This window comes from Trematomus bernacchii, unplaced genomic scaffold, assembly GCF_902827165.1.
Source record: "Trematomus bernacchii unplaced genomic scaffold, fTreBer1.1, whole genome shotgun sequence".
Taxonomy (NCBI): domain Eukaryota; kingdom Metazoa; phylum Chordata; class Actinopteri; order Perciformes; family Nototheniidae; genus Trematomus; species Trematomus bernacchii.
The window spans coordinates 428,841-448,472 of NW_022987588.1; the positions used below are offsets into that span (position 1 = coordinate 428,841).

The 19,632-nt window shown below is 38.3% G+C and overlaps 2 protein-coding genes across 4 annotated transcripts in view; one reads left to right on the forward strand and one right to left on the reverse strand.

Moving 5' to 3' along the window:
• dop1b (DOP1 leucine zipper like protein B) overlaps window positions 1–6,954 on the reverse strand; it is a 33,427-nt gene extending 26,473 nt beyond the window's left edge. The window contains exons 1-9 of one of the 3 annotated variants that reach the window (XM_034128478.1): window positions 6,756–6,951; window positions 3,906–3,977; window positions 3,531–3,708; window positions 2,503–2,684; window positions 2,207–2,377; window positions 1,158–1,338; window positions 923–1,021; window positions 492–615; window positions 292–401 (exon numbers count right to left, since the gene is read on the reverse strand). In XM_034128478.1, coding sequence (XP_033984369.1) covers window positions 292–401; window positions 492–615; window positions 923–1,021; window positions 1,158–1,338; window positions 2,207–2,377; window positions 2,503–2,684; window positions 3,531–3,668 — 1,005 coding nt within the window. In that variant the 5' untranslated portion in view covers window positions 3,669–3,708; window positions 3,906–3,977; window positions 6,756–6,951. Of the gene's footprint in view, window positions 1–291; window positions 402–491; window positions 616–922; window positions 1,022–1,157; window positions 1,339–2,206; window positions 2,378–2,502; window positions 2,685–3,530; window positions 3,709–3,905; window positions 3,978–6,755 lie in introns of those variants that run through there. The other 2 variants (XM_034128477.1, XM_034128479.1) reach the window with 2 other exon arrangements.
• Window positions 6,955–13,068: 6,114 nt separating this feature from the next.
• slc5a3b (solute carrier family 5 member 3b) lies at window positions 13,069–18,944 on the forward strand. Its single transcript, XM_034128876.1, has 2 exons — window positions 13,069–13,300; window positions 15,266–18,944. The coding sequence occupies exon 2, from the start codon at window positions 15,524–15,526 to the stop codon at window positions 17,648–17,650; it is 2,127 nt and encodes a 708-aa protein (XP_033984767.1). The 5' UTR covers window positions 13,069–13,300; window positions 15,266–15,523; the 3' UTR covers window positions 17,651–18,944.
• Window positions 18,945–19,632: the final 688 nt, after the last annotated feature.

Genomic DNA, 19,632 nt, shown 5'->3' on the forward strand with positions numbered 1-19,632 from the left:
AAGAAAATATTCTACTGATTAAATAAACATATGGTTTTACTACTTCTCAATTAGTGACCTTTTGAGGTACTTCTCCCCCTCAGTGTGTAGTTATAATGCGAACCTATCTAACCCTAATGGCTGTTGATTTATCAATAACCTACAAACATGAACATGGTATCGATCGTGTCAACTAACTCTCAGCATGAAAGTGAATAAGTTAATTTCTCATATTGTTGAATTTTAATATCAGGTTGTACTATTTTTAAGTATTTATTGTTGGTTTTGTTTGTGTGTTAACAAATGTGTTACCTGCACAAGGAAATCTCTGGAGTAGGTGTTGAAGTAGAATGTTGTATGTTCCTCAGTGGTAGCAGAGAGGGTGGGGTGAGGTGCCACCATTGCTCCTTTTTTGTCCGTCCCTGAAAACACATACACAATGGTAAATACTGAGTTTAACAAGGAAATTGAATGGGTTCATTAATATTGATGTTAATTTCGATTATCGGCACCTAGGAGCCAGGCATAGAGGCGTCTGTTGAGGGACATGTCTCTGCGGAGGAGAGTGAGTGAGGCTGCAGACACCACTGCTGTCATCTCTTCCTGACTCAAGGCAATAGCGGACTCCTCTGTGTCCTAAACAAACAAGGCAAGGAAGTTGTATTTATAGAGCAAATACCATAAACACAGGTCGGTTCAAGGTGTAGTACAGAGAGGTTTATAAAACAATAAAGTTAGAACAAATACATTCAAATAAAAATTGAGACAACACAATAATAGAGCTAGATCTATATAGATAATAATAAAAAATGATCTAAAACTAATCCGTCTGTCTATCTAGGAAATGATGAAAGTCTAGCAGGACGGGCCCTATGTTAAATGGAAAAAAAAGGTTCACGATGTTGTCCAAAAAAACAGGAAGTGTGTTGATGTGCCTACCTACCAGGCATGTAGCAAAGGGGAAAAAGTAGAGCAGGATTTCCAGCATGTTCCTCTGTACCAGGACATTTGAGTCTTGCAGAGAAAGACACACCGACTTAATCTGAAAAAAGACAGAAGGTGAGAAGGTCCGACAGATGAACTAAACTAAAACATGACAGAAATACCAAATATATTCCCATAATCATTAAATAATGCATATACCACATTTGTGCAGTTACAGAAACACAGACACTCACCACCATCCTGTGGTCGTAGCCCAGCATGTGTTTTTGCTGACGCAGGGAGTCAAAATGTGTGACTATGAAGACGGAGGCAGGCAGCCGCACCATGGGAGTGACCAGCATGCTGCCCCACAGCGCACCGTAGAACACCTGCTGACCCACCAGGAGGGACAGGCGGAGCAGCAAGGCGTCAGTCCTGGACGGAGAGAGAGGACAACATGGAGAGAAGACATTAAACTTATAAATCTGTGTTTCTGAGTGGCAGGATGACCTTGTGGTTAGTGATGTCATACCAATCAATTCAAATCTTCCATTGTTTTGGTATATGAGTAACGCCTAAAGCAAGTCGATAACAGTATATAAGCTGCTTATGCTGTGTCACATTACCTGATGTAGTCTCTGATACCAAGCTGTCCTCCCATAAAGTGTACATTTGTTTAGCATAAATGAAAGTTGTTAGACAAACTAAAAACATTAGTTAAACATTAAACAATTAAATTAAATGTTACCATTTTTGAGTAAGCAAAAATATATGAGTTATTCAAGGGTTAGAATACCCATAATTATTTGCATAGAAATGTATTTTAACTTGATTAAATCTTAAATGTTTTGCTGTACTAGTGGCAAAAGATTATATAAGAAATGTCATGAGAAAACCTACAGTTTCTGTCTCTTATTTTACTTCCCTACCCTGTCTGCGGCTTTCGGCCCCAACCCCCCTTGTTCCTTCTTTAATGAGTCACTCGTGTATACTTTCATTAAAGGAGAAAACGAGTGCACTTGAAAGGAAATATTTGCAGATAAATGCAGATAAATACACACTTGGTTATCAACTATGTACAGCAGCAGCATAGTGTAAGTGTGATTGACTAAAAATAAACTACAGTGCCCGTGTTCATCTTAATGACGGAACCTTTCTCCCAGCACAACAGTGTGGCTATTTGTTTATGACACATTTTACATCAGACTTTGGATACAGAGCGTGTCAGTAGGATACATTTATTTTTGGTTTGGTGTTTTTTCATGTGATATGTTAACAATAAGAGAAATATAGAATATAGTACCTGTCGTAAACCTCCAGCCCCTCCTCCAGGCCTGGCAGCAGTCCTGTGATGAAGGCTTGGAGACTTGGCAGCAGAGCCCTCTGCAGCGGGAGATAGTAGCGCTCGTACAGAGTCAGCAGCATGGGCTTCACTGCCATGGCTGCATGGCCCAACAGCGGGAACAATCCTGAGCTGAAAACATAACACACACACACAAAAATTCACTATCATAATATCATTATCATATAATTCTGCACACATCAGGCCAGTTCTCTCCACAAGCAGTAAAAGGTTCATGCCAGTTTCTTGTAAGTCACCTGTAAATGAACAGATCCTTGGCCAGCCATTTTGATCCAATGATTTTGAAAATGACTTCATATGTCTCCAGAGCCTTGAGGTGTACTCCGCTCGGCAGAGCCGGGTGTAGACACTGTGAGAGACGCTTCCCTATGATCAGCCTCTTCGGCAGGAGGGAGTAGCGAAGGTTACTCTGCAGGGCCTGAAGGTAAAAGACAGGAAAAAAAGGTTAGCAAATGGCGTGTTGCAAAAATACTGCTAGATTACAATCACATACAAAACATAATATGTAGTAATATCTTGTTAAAAACACACATTCTGTAAATTATCCAGTGCAATTAAATATTTTCCATTACTTTCCATACCATTGCAGATTCTCCCCCCACCTCACTACATATGTTTTTTGAGTGTAATTCATTTCTCAAAAAATGACAGAATAAACAGAGTTAGAGAGGAATTTGAATGAAAGCATTTGCATTATTTTTCTTTTTGTATTATCATTTGATTATCATTCATTATTTTATCATTTATTATCGTGTTTAAACAACAATATCCCATATTAGTTTGAATTTGGCAGAACCATCCAATAAAACAAAAAGCAATCCTACACAGGCATGTTGGATTATTTGAATGCATATTGTCAGTGTTTCTATCACATTTTCTGTGTAATCTAAGATGTTAATTGTGCATCAGCACACAAAGACACTCCAAAGTAAACTCTGCAGGGGAAAAGCACAGTAAAGTGAGACGTTTACTGCCCGAAATAAATAGCCAGAAGACTGGAGCAATAAGGGTGTGTTATAGAGAGAGAGAGAGAGTTTCAATACAAAAAAAAACTTCCTCATCAAACAGAGAACTGAAACACACAGCAGCTGTGAAGTTGACACCTGCAAAATGACAACACCAAAATAGAAAACCGCAAAATGCTACTGTGAATTCAAATGACACGATAGACAAAGTTCTTAATACTGAGATATCCAGTTAAAAATATAAGAATTGACAGTGTTTATAGGATCACATCCACTCATCCCTCATACAGTTACCTTACCTTATTGAGCTTCCCCAGGGACGAGATGAGATCGGCCCACTCACTCGAGGACTCAAAGTTTCGCAGCGCCTTCTCAATAACCGCCGCATAGCTACGGTAGCGGTAGTCATTCTGCAGTTCTAACTCCTCAGGATCCATGATACATCAATGTGATCCCAGCATCTTCAGCACAATATTCCTAAAAAAGAGGCAAGACAAACAACAGATCTTAAGAAAAGATGCAGACAGATACTATCAGCTCAGCGATAGTATCTGTCTGCATCCTCCTGGATATTCCTCACCCTCTGAGGCTTGTTTCTGGCAAATACAATTAGCCAATTAACTCTGATCACTGATATATACAAGCCCTGAGGCTAGGGAGACAAATGTCCTCACTCATGACTGGTCGGTGTTTGTCTGATTGACCTGTGCTGCAGTCTGAGGAAGGAGGAGTCCTGCTAACACAAACTGTGGCCATGCAGGAAGTTTAAGAGAAAAACAAGTTATGGACTTGGCACAAACAGACAGAGGAATCCAGTTTGTTTTCATTCTTGTTAACACAGTGATTTAAAGCAGCATTAATAGGCTTTTTGGCCTTCTGAGGCCATACCTCAGTGACATTGACATGTGATCATATTGATTAAAATGTTGTCAGAGCACACATCCTGCAGACAAAGGGCAACATCAGCGTTCATTGGAAGTTGTGTGTTTTGCCACTAAGTAAATTGCCAAAGTCAATGGCTCTTCTAAAGGCTCCACTACGTTCACTAGCATATGCTATCTCTTCCTGTCTGCTGATGTTTGGTGATGGCCAGGTAGCATACTGAGCAGTAAAGTTGTAGTCAATAAAACCAAAACAAATTAGCTGAAAGGCACTAAAACGCTGAGGGAAAACATAGAGTTGGGTTAAAAGCTTGTTTCAATAAGCGGACATTTTTATATATAAGAATAATAATTTTGTTTTACTTCAATCTCGTTTTGGTTGCACAGGCAAAAAAGTGTTCAACATCTTAATATGCTGCATTATCTAGAAAGAGTAGCTTTCTGCTTACTTTCGAGGCAAAGATGATGGTGTGTGTGTGTGTGTGTGTGTGTGTGTGTGTGTGTGTGTGTGTGTGTGTGTGTGTGTGTGTGTCTGTAATGTATTTGAATGCAGCTGAACAGAGAGATGGGTGGGGGAGTAGACGGCAGGATTAGAGAACAGACATCTGGACTCTGTTCGTGAGCTGTGAGGAGCTTTGTGGAGTGACAAACCCAATAACACATGAAGAAACTTCACCCCAAATTGCTCCTGTGGGTATTGTCCACAGTATGAGTGTATTACATGTCTAATATATGTAATATAATTTAATGTAAAGCACTCTAAGTACTTGGAAAAGCGCTTAAGTAAATATCATGATCATTATTATTATCATAAACACTCTGAATCAGGATGGCCTTTTGACAGAAATGAATAATAATCATCAAAGATAATTACTGCCATTCTTTTTTGAAAATGCCTCTCAATGCTCAATCAAAAATAATAAGCAATTATAAGCAATCACTTTAGTTGTTAACTTGTTTTTGTGACATTTCATAGATTTAACAACTAGTAAAGACAATAAATATGGCAAGTATTATGAACAATAAAAAGTAAAAAGGCCAAAACCAGATCATGACCCACAGGGATGAGACAGATAAGGGTGGGTGGATTACTTAGAGGCGTAAATGTGGAAAGTAAGAGTAAGCAACTAAAGTGATGGAGATGGATAAAACAAAGATGGTGTCGCGGCTTCCTTCATTTGTTTCCATCAAGCCACTAGACGTGTTTAACCGATAGTTCTAACCCGTATCTTTCGTTTATTTGATTTTACAGTTGTGATGACCTGTTTGCCTTCTGATGATGTGTTGATGTTGTGTGACTGACAACTTAGTACTTTCTTTGAGTTGTGTAGGATAATATAATATAAAGTTAACGATTCAAATTAAAACTGTGTCTTGGCGGCATCTTTCACACAGGTTGCCCATCTGTGTGTTTCTTAAGAGGCTGTCGCTATGGGAAATGTAGTATTTTTTAGTCTCGACAACAGAGGCCACATTAGGTGTCAATATTTGGCCTTTTTTACGAAACTAAAAACTGGCTCTAACAGATGGATTATTTTTGTTCTTATCCACTGCCAGCATGTTCAGTTGAGTGAATCTTTGAATCTTGTACTATAGCTTAATAATACATATTTTTCACATGATCTTTTTGGTATGTTTTTGATAAAATGTCTTACACATGTAATGAAATGATCAACAGTTTATATGCATGCCAAGTGTTTTGTTATTTCTGACCAAAACAGAATAATGAGAAATGAGAAAACCTTCTTATTCTAAAAAGCCACATTAAGTACTCGTGACTTTCTTCCACATTTACAACCTTGATATCAAAATAAGGAGTGGTTGAAGACTAAATATGTAAAAAACAACGTCACCCTGCATAGCAAACAACCCTCAGATTAGGTGCTGCTATTCTACATATTGCCTACAGTATATTGTTTAGACATATCTCCTTAGATGGATTATAAATCTTCCTTCAAAGAGACAACTTGTTTGTGTGCAAACTTCAAGCAAATGAGGATCTATAAAAACAGCCTAATCATAGGTGAGAGATAATCAACCTCTGTTGACCAAACAGAACTTGATGCATGTTCTCACTTCCTCATTGTATGCATCAGCAAAACAGCAAGTGCGATAAAGCATGCATTTATACAGGCTGCTGTTGTGCAAAGGAGTGAGTGCCTTGATAGCACACAACAAGCTCTGCTATAGACTGTGTCACCTGACTGACACCACCACCATAAAGAGCTTTAATATTACGCTGCTTCGATTAAATGGCAGATGAGACAAGATGTCAACACAAACTGTGGCCATATGACAGAAGTCTGCTGCAGCTTTTGGCCTGTCAATATACTTTAGCATCAGTACTGTTTGTTATGTAACTGCACGACCTCAGACTTAATGTTTATATCACTGCAACCAAGACTTAGTTCAAACATGTTTGTGTAGCTTATGGTTAGCTACATTTACGTCAATACTGAAACAGGGATACATCTAAGATAGCAATTGAAAGCACAAAGTTAACGTAGCATTCAAACGTAAAGGTTTCAATTTTAGAATATCTGAGGGAATAATATGGTATTGTGGTTGTAACAAGACAACATGTACAGTAAAAGCATCGTCGTAAACAACATTAGCTAGCTATCAGGTGCATCAATGACTCACCAACTGCGAAACAAGCCCGACAGGAGCCCGAGGACCGACTCTTCAAAGCAGTCAGACTTAAAGAAGCGACAGCCCGGTCCCCATGGTGCATCCTTCAAGCTATGGTAGCTCTCAGAACAAGTGGTAGTAAGCCTGTTATTCGTCCTGATGATGGGTGTCACAAAACATCTCCAGACCAGAGAACCAGGGGTGATTGACAGAACTGGGCGGGACCCACCAACTCAGCTGATTCAGAGCTGAAAGCGAACGGAATGTTAATTTCCCGATAACTAAGGGGTGGGGCGGGGTGTATTTTAATATAAAAGAGGAGATGTTTGTCTTTAAACCGTCGTCAGAAAGTCAATACATGCGAAATCTTAATGTAAATTATTGCCCAAAGCAAAACTAAACCGGTTTCTCCTCGTGCAGTTATAGAATTAATATCGGAATAATATCACTGCCCCCAAGCTTTGGTATAGTCCAGGATGTGCCGTGTTTACAAACCTCTCATCTCACTGCTAGATATTTGACAGCGAACTGCACACTGTATTGCAGCCATAAAGTATATGATAGGATAGCAAACTAACAACACAGTGTTAGCTATACTTTTATTTATGTAGTCATATTTTAATGCAATGTATATATAGATATATATATATATCTCTATATATATATATATGTTTTCATATTTCCAGTTTTCGTTGTGAAAAGGTAAATAGAGGTATGCTGTATTTTATGTAATATACAAAATAAATGCACTTTTAAGAAGTACAATGGAATTGGGCAGTACAACACATCAATATGTTTAAGAATTCCTGATGTTTATCATACGTCATTCATGGTAAGCGGTCTGTTGTCTATGGAAATATAAACCATAGTGTATCAAGTTTCTTTCATTGTCAAAATGTTGTTTCATAATTGTTTAGCCCCATTAGACATATTTATTTCTTGATAGCCAAATAATGTGACAGTAAGTAATGTGTGTGATGGCGTCAATCACTATCTTGAAACCAGTTTACTTGAAAGAAATCTCATTTATCAAACATTTGGAAAAGTGTTGACAGAAATTGTGTAATTGTATTGCAATGCATTTGAGTGAAAAACTGCACTTACTCCTCATATTGAATAAGAGGCAATCTTGTTGTATTTACATACTGTAGGATTTTTTTTTGTTTTAAACTCCTAGTTATACTTCTTGATAAAAAATATTATTGTGTAAAAATTCCAAATTGTCAAATGCAATAGTTTTTAAATATTTAATTGATATATCTTGTTGAATCCATTTTGTATGTACACAAGGACCGGCAAATACCGGTTTAAGTCTCTAGATGGAGCTCCTGTATAATGCAAACAATGTTTTAAAACGTGTCTGTACTAGATTGCTAATACTTTGATAATGTAGCCACCATTTCTTTATGTTTCAAGTAAACAAATTATTTATTTTAAAGACTGCAATCTGGTATTCTACTAATAATAAACACTTGTAATCCATCATCAGAAAATGTTCCAACTTTTTTGGCAAACCATTATTTTACAGCATGGTCAGAAATGACAAATAGTGTTCTTTCTTTTCTTGTTAAATATTGACTTTGTGCATAAGGAAGTCAAACAAAGTCTTGAAGTTGTGACTTTTTACCCCATGTTCTACCTGAGACCAAGTAAAGCTATATCATAACTCAATAAGCTACTGTTAAATAACAGACTGTAGAAAAAGCAAATAGTATACATGTATGCAACATTAAAGCCAGTTGAGTAGCACTTGAAATGTTTTGGATCTATGAAACCTGATGTACTTATATGATTCTGTTTTCTTCAAGTTTGTATCTCGTTGGTCGAATGCACTTATTGTAAGTCGCTTTGGATAAAAGCGTCAGCTAAATGCAATGTAATGTAAAGTAAAGGCCTTACAATTCAAACAGTCAGTAAGAAGCTATTAGAGCATTATATTTCTCAGCCTTAAGCACCAGAGGACATGAGCCGACTCATACAATAAGACATTTGTATAGACTTAATGACTAATACTTTAAATAGCAATGAAAAGTATGGTTCATATTAGATTATCAGTATAAATATAGAGTTAGAAAACACAGTATTGGACACAGAAATGTCTGCCACAGTGCTCAAACAATGCCTTGGCAACTAAAATGCACACAATTTTCACTGTTCATTTAAAATTAATTCACTTAACTTTCACGTATGAGTTATTGATTTCATTCTTTCTTTTATGTCTGTGATTTTGAAAAACATCACAAAAATGACTTAAGAATCTGGGCTACGTCATTGGTCGAGTAAGAACCTCTTGGGTTCTGGCATGGTGTTTATCAAGCACTGCATATGTTACTTATATCCTGAACTCTGGAGCATAGCACCACATTTGTATTCAGTTATTTCGTCCTTGGATCATCTCTTACACCACCAATTCTAGCTGATCTTCACCAAACGTGGGTTGAAAAAATAAACCCTGAGTAAAACATTTGAATATTTTGATACTTTTTCCTATATCTGATGGCAAAAGGTTTGGTGTATGGCCTGTTTGCCCACAATTACAGGTATCGGTCCTTGGATGCTTCTGTTTAATTCACCTACTTCATTTACAGTATTTGATATAACCTGGTAACGCTGGTTTGTAAAATCTTGAATCTAGATTTTATGCATTCCCCAATGTTTGCAAAGTCAGTTTAAAGTTAGTCTGGCTACAACTGACAATACTTTGTGAGGGAGCTATGGTCATAAACACATGTGTAAGTGTATTGTACATGAAGAGTGCTGTGTAACAGTACACTGATGTTTCTAATCAGCCACAACCAAGTTGGATGGGGGATGGGGAAACAAGGGCTTCATTGTTACTCCGTCCAAGGGGGTTGTTTTATTCATGCGTCTGTTTGTGTTTCTATTGTAGTGATATTTCAAAAACTATATTTCATTTATTCCAATGACATTTTGTGGACTTTTGTCCAAGTACGAATATGCTATTTTGCCTGTAGATGGCTCTCAGTGGCCATGCTTAATCTGCCTATATAAGCAATACAATAAAATAAAATGAAGTGCTTGCAGGATTCTTTATGTAAATATATCAAGTAAATAAATACAGTGTAACATAGCATTACCAAAAATCGATACGCTTTTTTTTAAATTAGAAATGATACAGTATAACAAACACAATATTGTGATACTAAAGTGAATTGATATTTTCTAACACCCCTCGTCAAGCTCAACTCTCAGCACTGGCTGCTTGATCACAACAATGAAGCCAACTGTTGAGTTTGCACTTGTGGGGTGTAGGACTTGACACAGTCTATACCACAGTCTATATTAGGGCAGGAGGAAGGCAGCACTGCATGTAAAACACCACACCTCTTGTGACCATAAGGTGTTTGGCTGCTCTACATCTGGGTCGGCATCCATATTTAAAAATAATGTTAATGTTGGTGTAGCTGTTCCTGCCAGGTGAAGCCCTCTGCATAGAGAAGGTTGGTAACTCAGATTGATTTGCCAGGACTTCGAGGCCTGCTATGACACGTGCCCTTTTAACCTGAAAATGTTATGAGGTATTGCACATAAATTGTATGGCAAATGGACTGCATTTATATATACTTTTTCCAGCCTTTACAACCACTTAAAGCACAAGAGGTATTTTTTCTTTAAGGAACAAAACTGTAACTGCACAAGTAAACAACTTTTTAAATACATTATACTGAAGAAACATAATAGAATAAGGTATTGGATATAAGTGGCTATATGGTTTTGTTAAAAAGCTGCATTAATGCCCCACAGGGCTGGAAATTGATCGAGTTAATAGATCAAAGAAAATAAACATCTGCAAATAAACGACAAATCGAAGTCATCTCCCGTAATGAGAGCTGTGGCTTTGCTGCCTTCCAATCAATCCATAAACATGAACGGTAGCCTAATACAAAGAAGGTTACGAACCGTAAAACACTGATTTACTAACTGTCAATAACCACAAGAAAGTAGACATAAAACATAGAAAATAAACTGCTCATTAGTGGTCAGTTCATCTCCATATTTATATAATATTTTTAGTAATGGACTGAAAAATCGGCCCATTTTGCGGTGATGGAAAACAAATTTAAAAGGTTTTCAAATGTAACACGATTAGAGGGGTGCAACTGATATCTCAACAACATATATTCAGCTTAATCCAAAATTGCAATTCTTCATGGATCTTAACCCACTGTGAAACACAGCTGTTGAGGTCTCACCACAGGTTTTATGACTCAGTTTAGCAGGGAAGGATAAACAGGAAACTGCACTATTGTTAGGAGATGAGGCTGCAGAGGAGGATGGTCACTGCGCAATGCATTACTGACAGTTTCATCATGCTGATCTGAGCAATGATAACCTTAAAGTGGCTGCAGTTTAGAGCCATGCACTTCAGTAACTCTAAATCTTTATGTTTTGGTCTACTGGAGTCCTTCTTTTAAGGATTTGCAAAAAACATTGGGTCAAAAGGTTTCTGTAAAAAATGTGTTTTTAAAGTAGGAATTGCAGTTATACTTGGGCTAGATAAATGTATACGTATATGTTGTTGTTTGTATTCATGTGAGGCTGTATCAATAATTATTGAACCTAAATCTTATTTTATTGAATGTATTCTTGGGTGAGGGTTTGGAACATAGACTGTATATATAAAGGTTTGGAACGTAAATAAAGACGAGCCAAAATAAATCTGTACAAAAGACGTGACACTATATAACACTTGACCATGTAGGCCGAAGCGTCTGCTTGATCAATGCATTAGGAAGCACGATGATTTACTTCCGAATCAAAGTAATATTAAAGGGAATTTCAGCTCAAACCTTTGCCGTTGACATCTCACTCTCACTGCAAACGACTGTCGCTCGACAAACACGCAACACGGAGGCGCAAGGTTTCCTGGGAAATTGAGTTTTTCGTTTAACGGAATTTTCCAAAATATCTGTAGTGAGTGGAAATTTACAGTTTGCCTCCCAGACTAGTGTAGTATGCTGCGAATGCTTTGCAGGATGTTTTGCTGCAAGTCAACCATGTGCACCTTAACTGACTGCTGAGGCTGCAGACATTTGCTAATATGAATGTTATTAGGATATGACTGTAACTACTATTTTAGTATAGTAGCAGTTTTAGTGATGGCATTAAAAGATTAAAAAAATAATGCAGAATACATGACACACACACGCACGCACGCACGCACGCACGCACGCACGCACACACACACACACACACACACGCACACACACACACACACACACACACACAGACAACCACATTAAAGGGAGGGCTCTCAAATGCATACAGAATGCTTAAGATAACATAGTAACTAGCTGGAAAAATAAATAACACATTATCATGGTAACCAATATAGTTGAAAATATATGCATGTGGCATACACACAAATGTATAGGAAGCTGTATCTTCATCTACATATTACATATACATATTCATTTACACAGTATCTGAGGAGCCCACTTGGCATTGTTGCTGCCTGTGGAGGATTGGAGATTTGCATTGTCTCCCATAATTCATTTAATATGATTATTTTTCGTGATCTATGATGTTTTATAGAGTTCACCTGGCTCAATCTTGAGAAAAGTATTGTGCAACATGGATGGCACGATAGTTTGTGTGTGTGTGTGTTTATCTATGGCAGTGGATTTCCTTTCTATTGCTTTGACAACCATTTCCTCTTGATCACTTCCCTGATGCATTGAATAGTTGATGTGCTTCAAAACAAAGAGGCAGCGGTTTCTAGAGTGCTCAACACTAAAACCCTTAAATCTGATTATAATCTAGGCTTGTGTGATTAGTGAGAGTAGGGGTTTCTAGTAGTTTCTATGATTTGAGACAAGGTTATCCTGGGTTAATTACTTTATAATTATTTGTTGTTGCATGCTGTAGAAGATTTGCTGAGCTTAATGAGAGGTCAACTGTAAAAAGGTTGTAGTTTATATACACATATCTATATGCCCATGTCTATATGTACCGCCTTCATTTTTATTAAAGTGTTAAGAAAAGCTGTAATTGTTTAAGTAATATAATTTTGGATCAATTTAAAGTGTAATTTATTAAAATTATGAAAAACTAAGTCCCCTAATGAAAGTGATAGAGCCAGCTCTGGGAGGTGGGTATGATTAGTGGCACCTGGCTCGACGTTTTTTTCAATGCAGATTTTTTTTATACACTTGTCCTTGTTATTTATTCATTTAGTGCAGCGTTAACATTTTGGATAATAATCTGGGGGAATTTGAAGTCGCAGTCAAACGCCCCAGACATGTGTGTGAGGGGCGTGGATTGAACGGAGGCTTTAAAGAAAAGAGGCAGCATTGTCTGGAAGGGCGTCACTGCTACCGTGAAACGGAGGGCAGAGGGATGACAACGGACTGCTAACGTGAAAACAACCCAGGAGCCCTGTGTGATACAAGCAGAGACAGTTTGAACCATCTTTAGTGAGAGCTCTTCAGCAGAGGGACGAATCTTCAGGAAGGAGGCACCTCTTCATTCACATCTCCCCTCGGAGCCGTGTCGATTTGGCAGCTTTAGTGCGTATGCTAACACTAGCTAACAAGGTACATCTCTAGTGCTCATCTGTGTTTTAACAATTGGAGCCGGTGAGTCTGTATGTGAGAGCTACCTGGGTGATTAAGTGACTATGTTATCTGTTTAAAATATGTGATCATATGTCAGTGTAAAGGCTGTGTATCTGTGTTTTGGGTGATGATAGTTAATGTATCAGGTCAAATGTTGAAACTGTCATCGACATATGTCCTATTAACCCCTGGCTAAAGCCTGGCAATAAATTCGTCTACGTGTACAATTATATCTCAGACTGGCGTGTTGTGGTAAAACCGATAAGGAAACATGCAGTGAATCGAAGATAAACAATAACAAGGAATACACAAGCTCCTTGAGGATGCGCAGCTTTGCTGTTTGAGTGACTGTTCTAGACATTTCCACGCGCCTGATCTGTGAATCCGTGCACCTAGCGCCAGCCGTGCACTGGTGTCACCTTTCCTTTGTGTCTACAAAGGCTCTCAGCCGGACTTGGCTTAAATAAAGGAGCTATTGTTATGCACCCCAATAATCCCTTATAATGAATCCAGTTCTTTCTTTTTTTTATATCATGGCTGCCTCACTTGCAGGTTAACGTTCATTTTTAGATTTTTTTTAAGCCAAGGTAAAGCATTCGGTGGTGTCATTAAAGATACATGCTAACCACTGCAAGATACCATTCATAGGGAATTTCCTTCGGTTGTACAAACATCATCAGAGGTTAATTTACAGTGTCTGTTCTGGGCTTCATGCACGTCAGGGCTGGTTTGCCTCTGCAACTCTCTTGGCTTTAATACCTCACACGATCTCATGCATTTAACGCCGTTATGGTATTGCTCCAGGCAATACTGGTCTGGTGTAAATCAGTTGTTACTTTGCCTTGGAAAATGTCTATCTTGCAGAAAGGGGAATAATACAGGCGTAACACATGATATGATTCAACCCGGACTAAAGGTTCTCTGTTTTATTGGCAGCACCATATATTTGTATTGTTTTGGCAGCAGCCTCAGTGGCTCTATAGGTAGGCTTACTGGCAATAATTATGTTTGAATCCCTCATAATATAACTTTGCAAATGAAATGATAATAAACTTTGAAAAACATTGTTGTATTTCAGAGCTAGATTATCTTGGACAGTTTATGGGGATCACATAAGTCCTTAATGATATGATGGTAAAATGAAAACAAAGACTTCCTTTTATTCAGAGGGACGGTTATGCGTAGAGCCTTGTTGTGAAGACAGACGTGTAGGATTTTTTTCTATCATGCTTGAAAGTCTATAAACTATAATAGAGGCCAGACATCCACATTTGTGCATGTATGTGTGCTCACACATCGCAATGCACCATACCATACTCAGATTAAAATGTGCATGTGTTATTTCAGGTAAAACAAGAAAATTCAATTTTTAGACTGTCCTAATTTAGTGTGAATAAGCAATGTCCTGTTGTGCCCCTCTACTCATATTTTTTTCATGGCTTAAACCATTCAATGGAATTCCTCAATTTGTCTGTTTTTCCAATATGCTTAAGACTATCTGCTTCCAGGCATTTTTCTTTTCTGTTTTAATTTAGTTTATTCTTAAGTCTTTTCTTGCTAAATGTTGGGTTTCTTTGAAGTGTTTACTGGCTTGAGTTCTTTGTGTTAGAAGGATTAGTTGGACAGTCATAGGGAGGCTAAAACCGCTTGGAATAATGCAGTTGGAAAACCGAATTGATTCAAATCAGCATTCCTATTATTTATATGGTTTATAGAGAGCTCTGCTATGTTTTAAAATGTCTTTCATTAGTGATTTTTATCATTTTATGCATTTGGGATATACTATTCAGTTTGACTTGAGGCATTTTTAAACCTCACCTGTGTTTTTATCCTGTTTTTCAGAGAGGGTGTAAAGTGTCTTTTAAAGCATTTGTGTTCGATGTTCTTAACTTCTAAAATTACGGCTCTAATGAGGTGTTTTTCATTGTCTTTGCTGTCTTGCAGGAATGTTAACTCTAGGCTATTCTAGACCAGAAGCCTGCAACATCCTCCGCTAAAACTAGAACGACCTCAGTGCCGGTGGATAACTCCCTCCGAAGCACACCTAGTGTATTTGAGCTGACGGTGGATACTACAGCTTCCAACCAGACAGCAAACCAAAGAAATCATTTCCATTGCTCCGTTTAAAAATAATAAATCAATACGTTTGACTATTGTATTTCTTTTCTTCTTAATCTGTGAGCTAATATATCATCCGTAAAGATGAGTCCTGGATTGGAAGCAGTGGACATAGCTGTGGTAGCACTGTATTTTGTCCTGGTGCTAGCCATTGGGTTTTTTGCCATGTGGAAAGCCAATCGCAGCACTGTGAGTGGCTACTTCCTGGCTGGACGCTCCATGACATGGATAGTAATTGGTGCATCACTCTTTGTCAGCAACATTGGCAGTGAACATTTCATAGGCCTTGCCGGGTCAGGAGCAGTGAGTGGCTTTGCTGTTGGAGCATGGGAGTTTAATGCAATTCTTCTTCTGCAGCTGCTTGGTTGGGTGTTTATCCCTGTGTATATACACTCGGGGGTCTACACCATGCCCGAGTACCTGTCGAAACGCTACGGTGGCAACAGGCTAAAGATTTACTTTGCCTTCTTGTCTATATTACTTTACATTTTTACCAAGCTGTCAGTGGACTTGTATGCTGGAGCGCTCTTCATTCAGGAGTCCCTGGGGTGGAACCTTTATGTTTCCATCGTCCTGCTCATCAGTCTGACAGCGCTGCTCACTGCCACCGGTGGACTGGTGGCTGTACTCTACACGGATGCACTTCAGGCGGTGTTGATGATTGTTGGAGCACTAATCCTAACCATCCTAAGCCTTATCAAAGTTGGTGGGATGGAGGGTGTCAGAACTAAGTACATGCAGGCCATTCCCAATGTTACTGCTATAATGGCCACTTTGAACGTCACCTATTCTCCTTCATGCCACATTACGCCTAAACCAGACTCCCTACGCATCCTCCGAGGTCCACTGGATGAAGACATCCCATGGCCAGGCTTCCTTCTTGGCCAGACCCCTGCCTCTATCTGGTACTGGTGTGCAGACCAGGTCATTGTTCAGAGAGTACTAGCAGCAAAGAACATTGCTCACGCCAAGGGCGCTACGCTCATGGCTGGATTCCTCAAGATCCTGCCCATGTTTTTAATAGTGATCCCTGGAATGATCTCCCGCATCTTGTTCACAGATGAGATTGCCTGCATTGGGCCCGAGCACTGCTTGGCTGTTTGTGGTTCTGAGGCTGGCTGTTCAAACATTGCCTACCCACGCCTTGTCATGGCTGTGATGCCTGTCGGACTCAGGGGTCTGATGATGGCCGTCATGATCGCTGCCCTGATGAGTGACCTAGACTCAATCTTCAACAGTGCAAGCACCATCTTCACCCTGGACATCTACAAAAACTTTCGAAGAGAGGCGTCTCAGCGTGAGCTGCTCATGGTTGGCCGAATGTTTGTTGTGGTTATGGTGGCAATCAGCATTGCCTGGGTCCCTGTTATTATCCAAATGCAAGGCGGGCAGACATACCTTTACATCCAGGAAGTTGCTGGCTACCTCACTCCACCAATAGCTGCCCTCTTCTTGTTGGGTGTGTTCTGGAAACGGTGTAATGAGACGGGTGCATTTTGCGGAGGCATGACAGGTTTCACTCTTGGTGCCATACGTCTGATCTTAGCTTTTATCTACCGCAAGCCTAACTGTGACCTGCCAGATGATAGGCCTGCCTTCATTGCTAAAGTGCACTACATGTATTTTGCCGCTGGGCTGTTCTGGACTTCAGGGTTGGTGGCAGTGGTGGTCAGCCTCTGCACCGCTGCCCCAGATGAGGAGCAGGTTCGCACCACTACATTCTGGGGGGTCCGCAACATGAAAAGGCTTCCAACAAAGGACCGAAAGGAAACATTAAGGCTGACCGAAGAGAGCTTTCAGAATGGCAATGGAAGACTCCTTAAAGAAATACCACAAGATGTCAGAAACGAGAGGTGTTTGGATGGGGCAGATGTTAAACTCTTGGTCTCATACACTGACCATGACCCAGCAACCCCAAGTACAGAAACATCTCCTGCCACCACACCTGCAGACCAATTCAGTAATGGAAAGTTAGATATCACCCAAGGTGAAAGCAGCCAGGTTAATAGGAAGACTAGCGGGTTCATGTGTTTCCTGGAAAGGTTTTGTGATTGTAATGACAGACCACAGAGCACTCCGACAAAAGTACTGCAGGAGGATATCATTGCAGAAATGCTGTATGAGTCTCCCAGAGATAAAATAATCCTCAACGTGGTTCTGGTATGTGTCTGCTGTGTGGGCATCTTCCTGTTTGTTTATTTTTCAATTTAGTTAGCCTCTGTACTGAACTTATGATAATTGGTTAGGGTGCTTTTATTAAAGTGGAAATTGTGTTGAGCTGTTCTAAGCGAACAGTTACATTTTCAAAGTTTTGAAATCTCTGTCTGTGATATTTACAGTTGTCTTTTTAAGCTTTCTAACGGGGATAAAAGCCTACCTAATCATTTTTTCAATGATTAAAGCTTTGCAACATGAAAACAATTGTACTACTTTAAGGAGTAGGAATCGTATTTGACTTGTTGTTGATTTTATTGTTATATTGTTAGTATTTAATATCTTTTTTTGTTTTTGTTTTTTTGTTCTTTTTTTTTAACAATCGCACTTGTCTGTATTTTCAGATTTATTATTTTATTTCCCCATTCTTTTTGACCGTTATTGTAGGCGTAGTTGCTGTTTTAGCATTCATATGTCAGTAACTCGAGAGGTTATAGGTCATGACCATTTCTGACACTACACAATATTACTACTGCATTATTTTAGTAGAACTTTGAGTGTTTGATTATTAGTTTTTTATTGTGTCTTTTCAAAGTTATTGTCATTGTTAAACACTATGTATACTTTGTATCCATTACTATTGTATTATAACAATAGACCACACATACCAATGCTGATTATTTGGTATCAATTTATCAGTAATATCATTTTAAATGAACCTTGTGTACACTATAATTCATGTCAGGATCACCCACAATATAAATGTCTTCCATAGCAGACCATTTATTCTGTATCTACTGTGTGTTCATGTACATTATGGTGAATTTCAGCTCATTTTATCTAGTTTCAAGAGCATCATTTAAACCTCTTACCATATGTGTCTTAGTATGCAATATTAAAAAGAGAAGAAAACTAAGATTTTGGTTTACATCCTGAATATGTTGTACACTGAAAACCACATTTCTTTAAAGCCATGTGATGAATCAGCTTTGTCATGTAGTACATTTAGCCTTTACATGTTCACATTTTGTGGCTGATCTAGATTGTGTTAATTAATAATAATGATAAACCCTAACCCCCCCACCCCACACTCCAGAATACAAAGTATTTGTGTCCACATGCACTTTGGAGTTTGACAATTGTGTTAAATGACCATAGTCACAAAATTGTCATATTTGACAGGCCAATACCAATTAATGTCGAGCATAAATTATGTATTTAGAGGATTGATAAGAGATGATTGCTGTGTGTGAAATTGCTTTAAAACATTTGATTTCTCTCTGAGAAAATATACATTTTTTTGTATGGATTTTATTTTTTGAGACTGATAATAAAAGGTCTGTGGAAAAAATGACTTTTCATTCTTTTTATGTTTTGTCTTCGGTTAGAAAACAAGAGGAACAGTGGGATGAAATACTTTAAGACATTGGCTAAACATGAACATCCATTTCAAAACAAACATCCTTTAAATTAGCTTTTTATTTGGTTGTAATTTCAGGAGACTTGTTTTGTGTTGTTCTAAAGAGCATTACAACACCAGAAACATTGTTTATTGATCATGTGGCCTTAGGAAATACATAGTTTAAGCATTAGTTTTTGTAAAACTGTAAAATTATAAAATTAGATGTGGACTCAACCTTACAAAATAAAGTTAGAAAAGGCCCTTATCTTATTACAATTCCCAAATAACTGCATTATTGTGCTACCTTGCACAGCTTCCTGTGTATTATAATGGAGATTGATTTAAAAAAAGAAAAGAAAAAAGGATGACTTGTAATTTAACCCTTAAGCACGAGTGACTGGACCCTACACTCTTCCATAAGTGGGTCTAAAAGGACCCGTATTAGAATAATATAGTTTTTATGCCATGTTTGTCATTTTGGTTAAGAAAAATCACTTGTATAATATTTAGTATTATATTTTGGTTCACATTAGAAATATTTTATATTTAGTTTTTCACAATTTATCATTTTAGACATTTTATTTACATTTTGAAAAAAAACGTTTTGAACAAAGATATCCGCTATTCTGAGACCCTC

Bases quoted from the DNA above. Each gene is read 5' to 3' on its own strand.
- slc5a3b (XM_034128876.1), top strand. From the start codon at position 15,524: ATGAGTCCTGGATTGGAAGCAGTGGACATAGCTGTGGTAGCACTGTAT.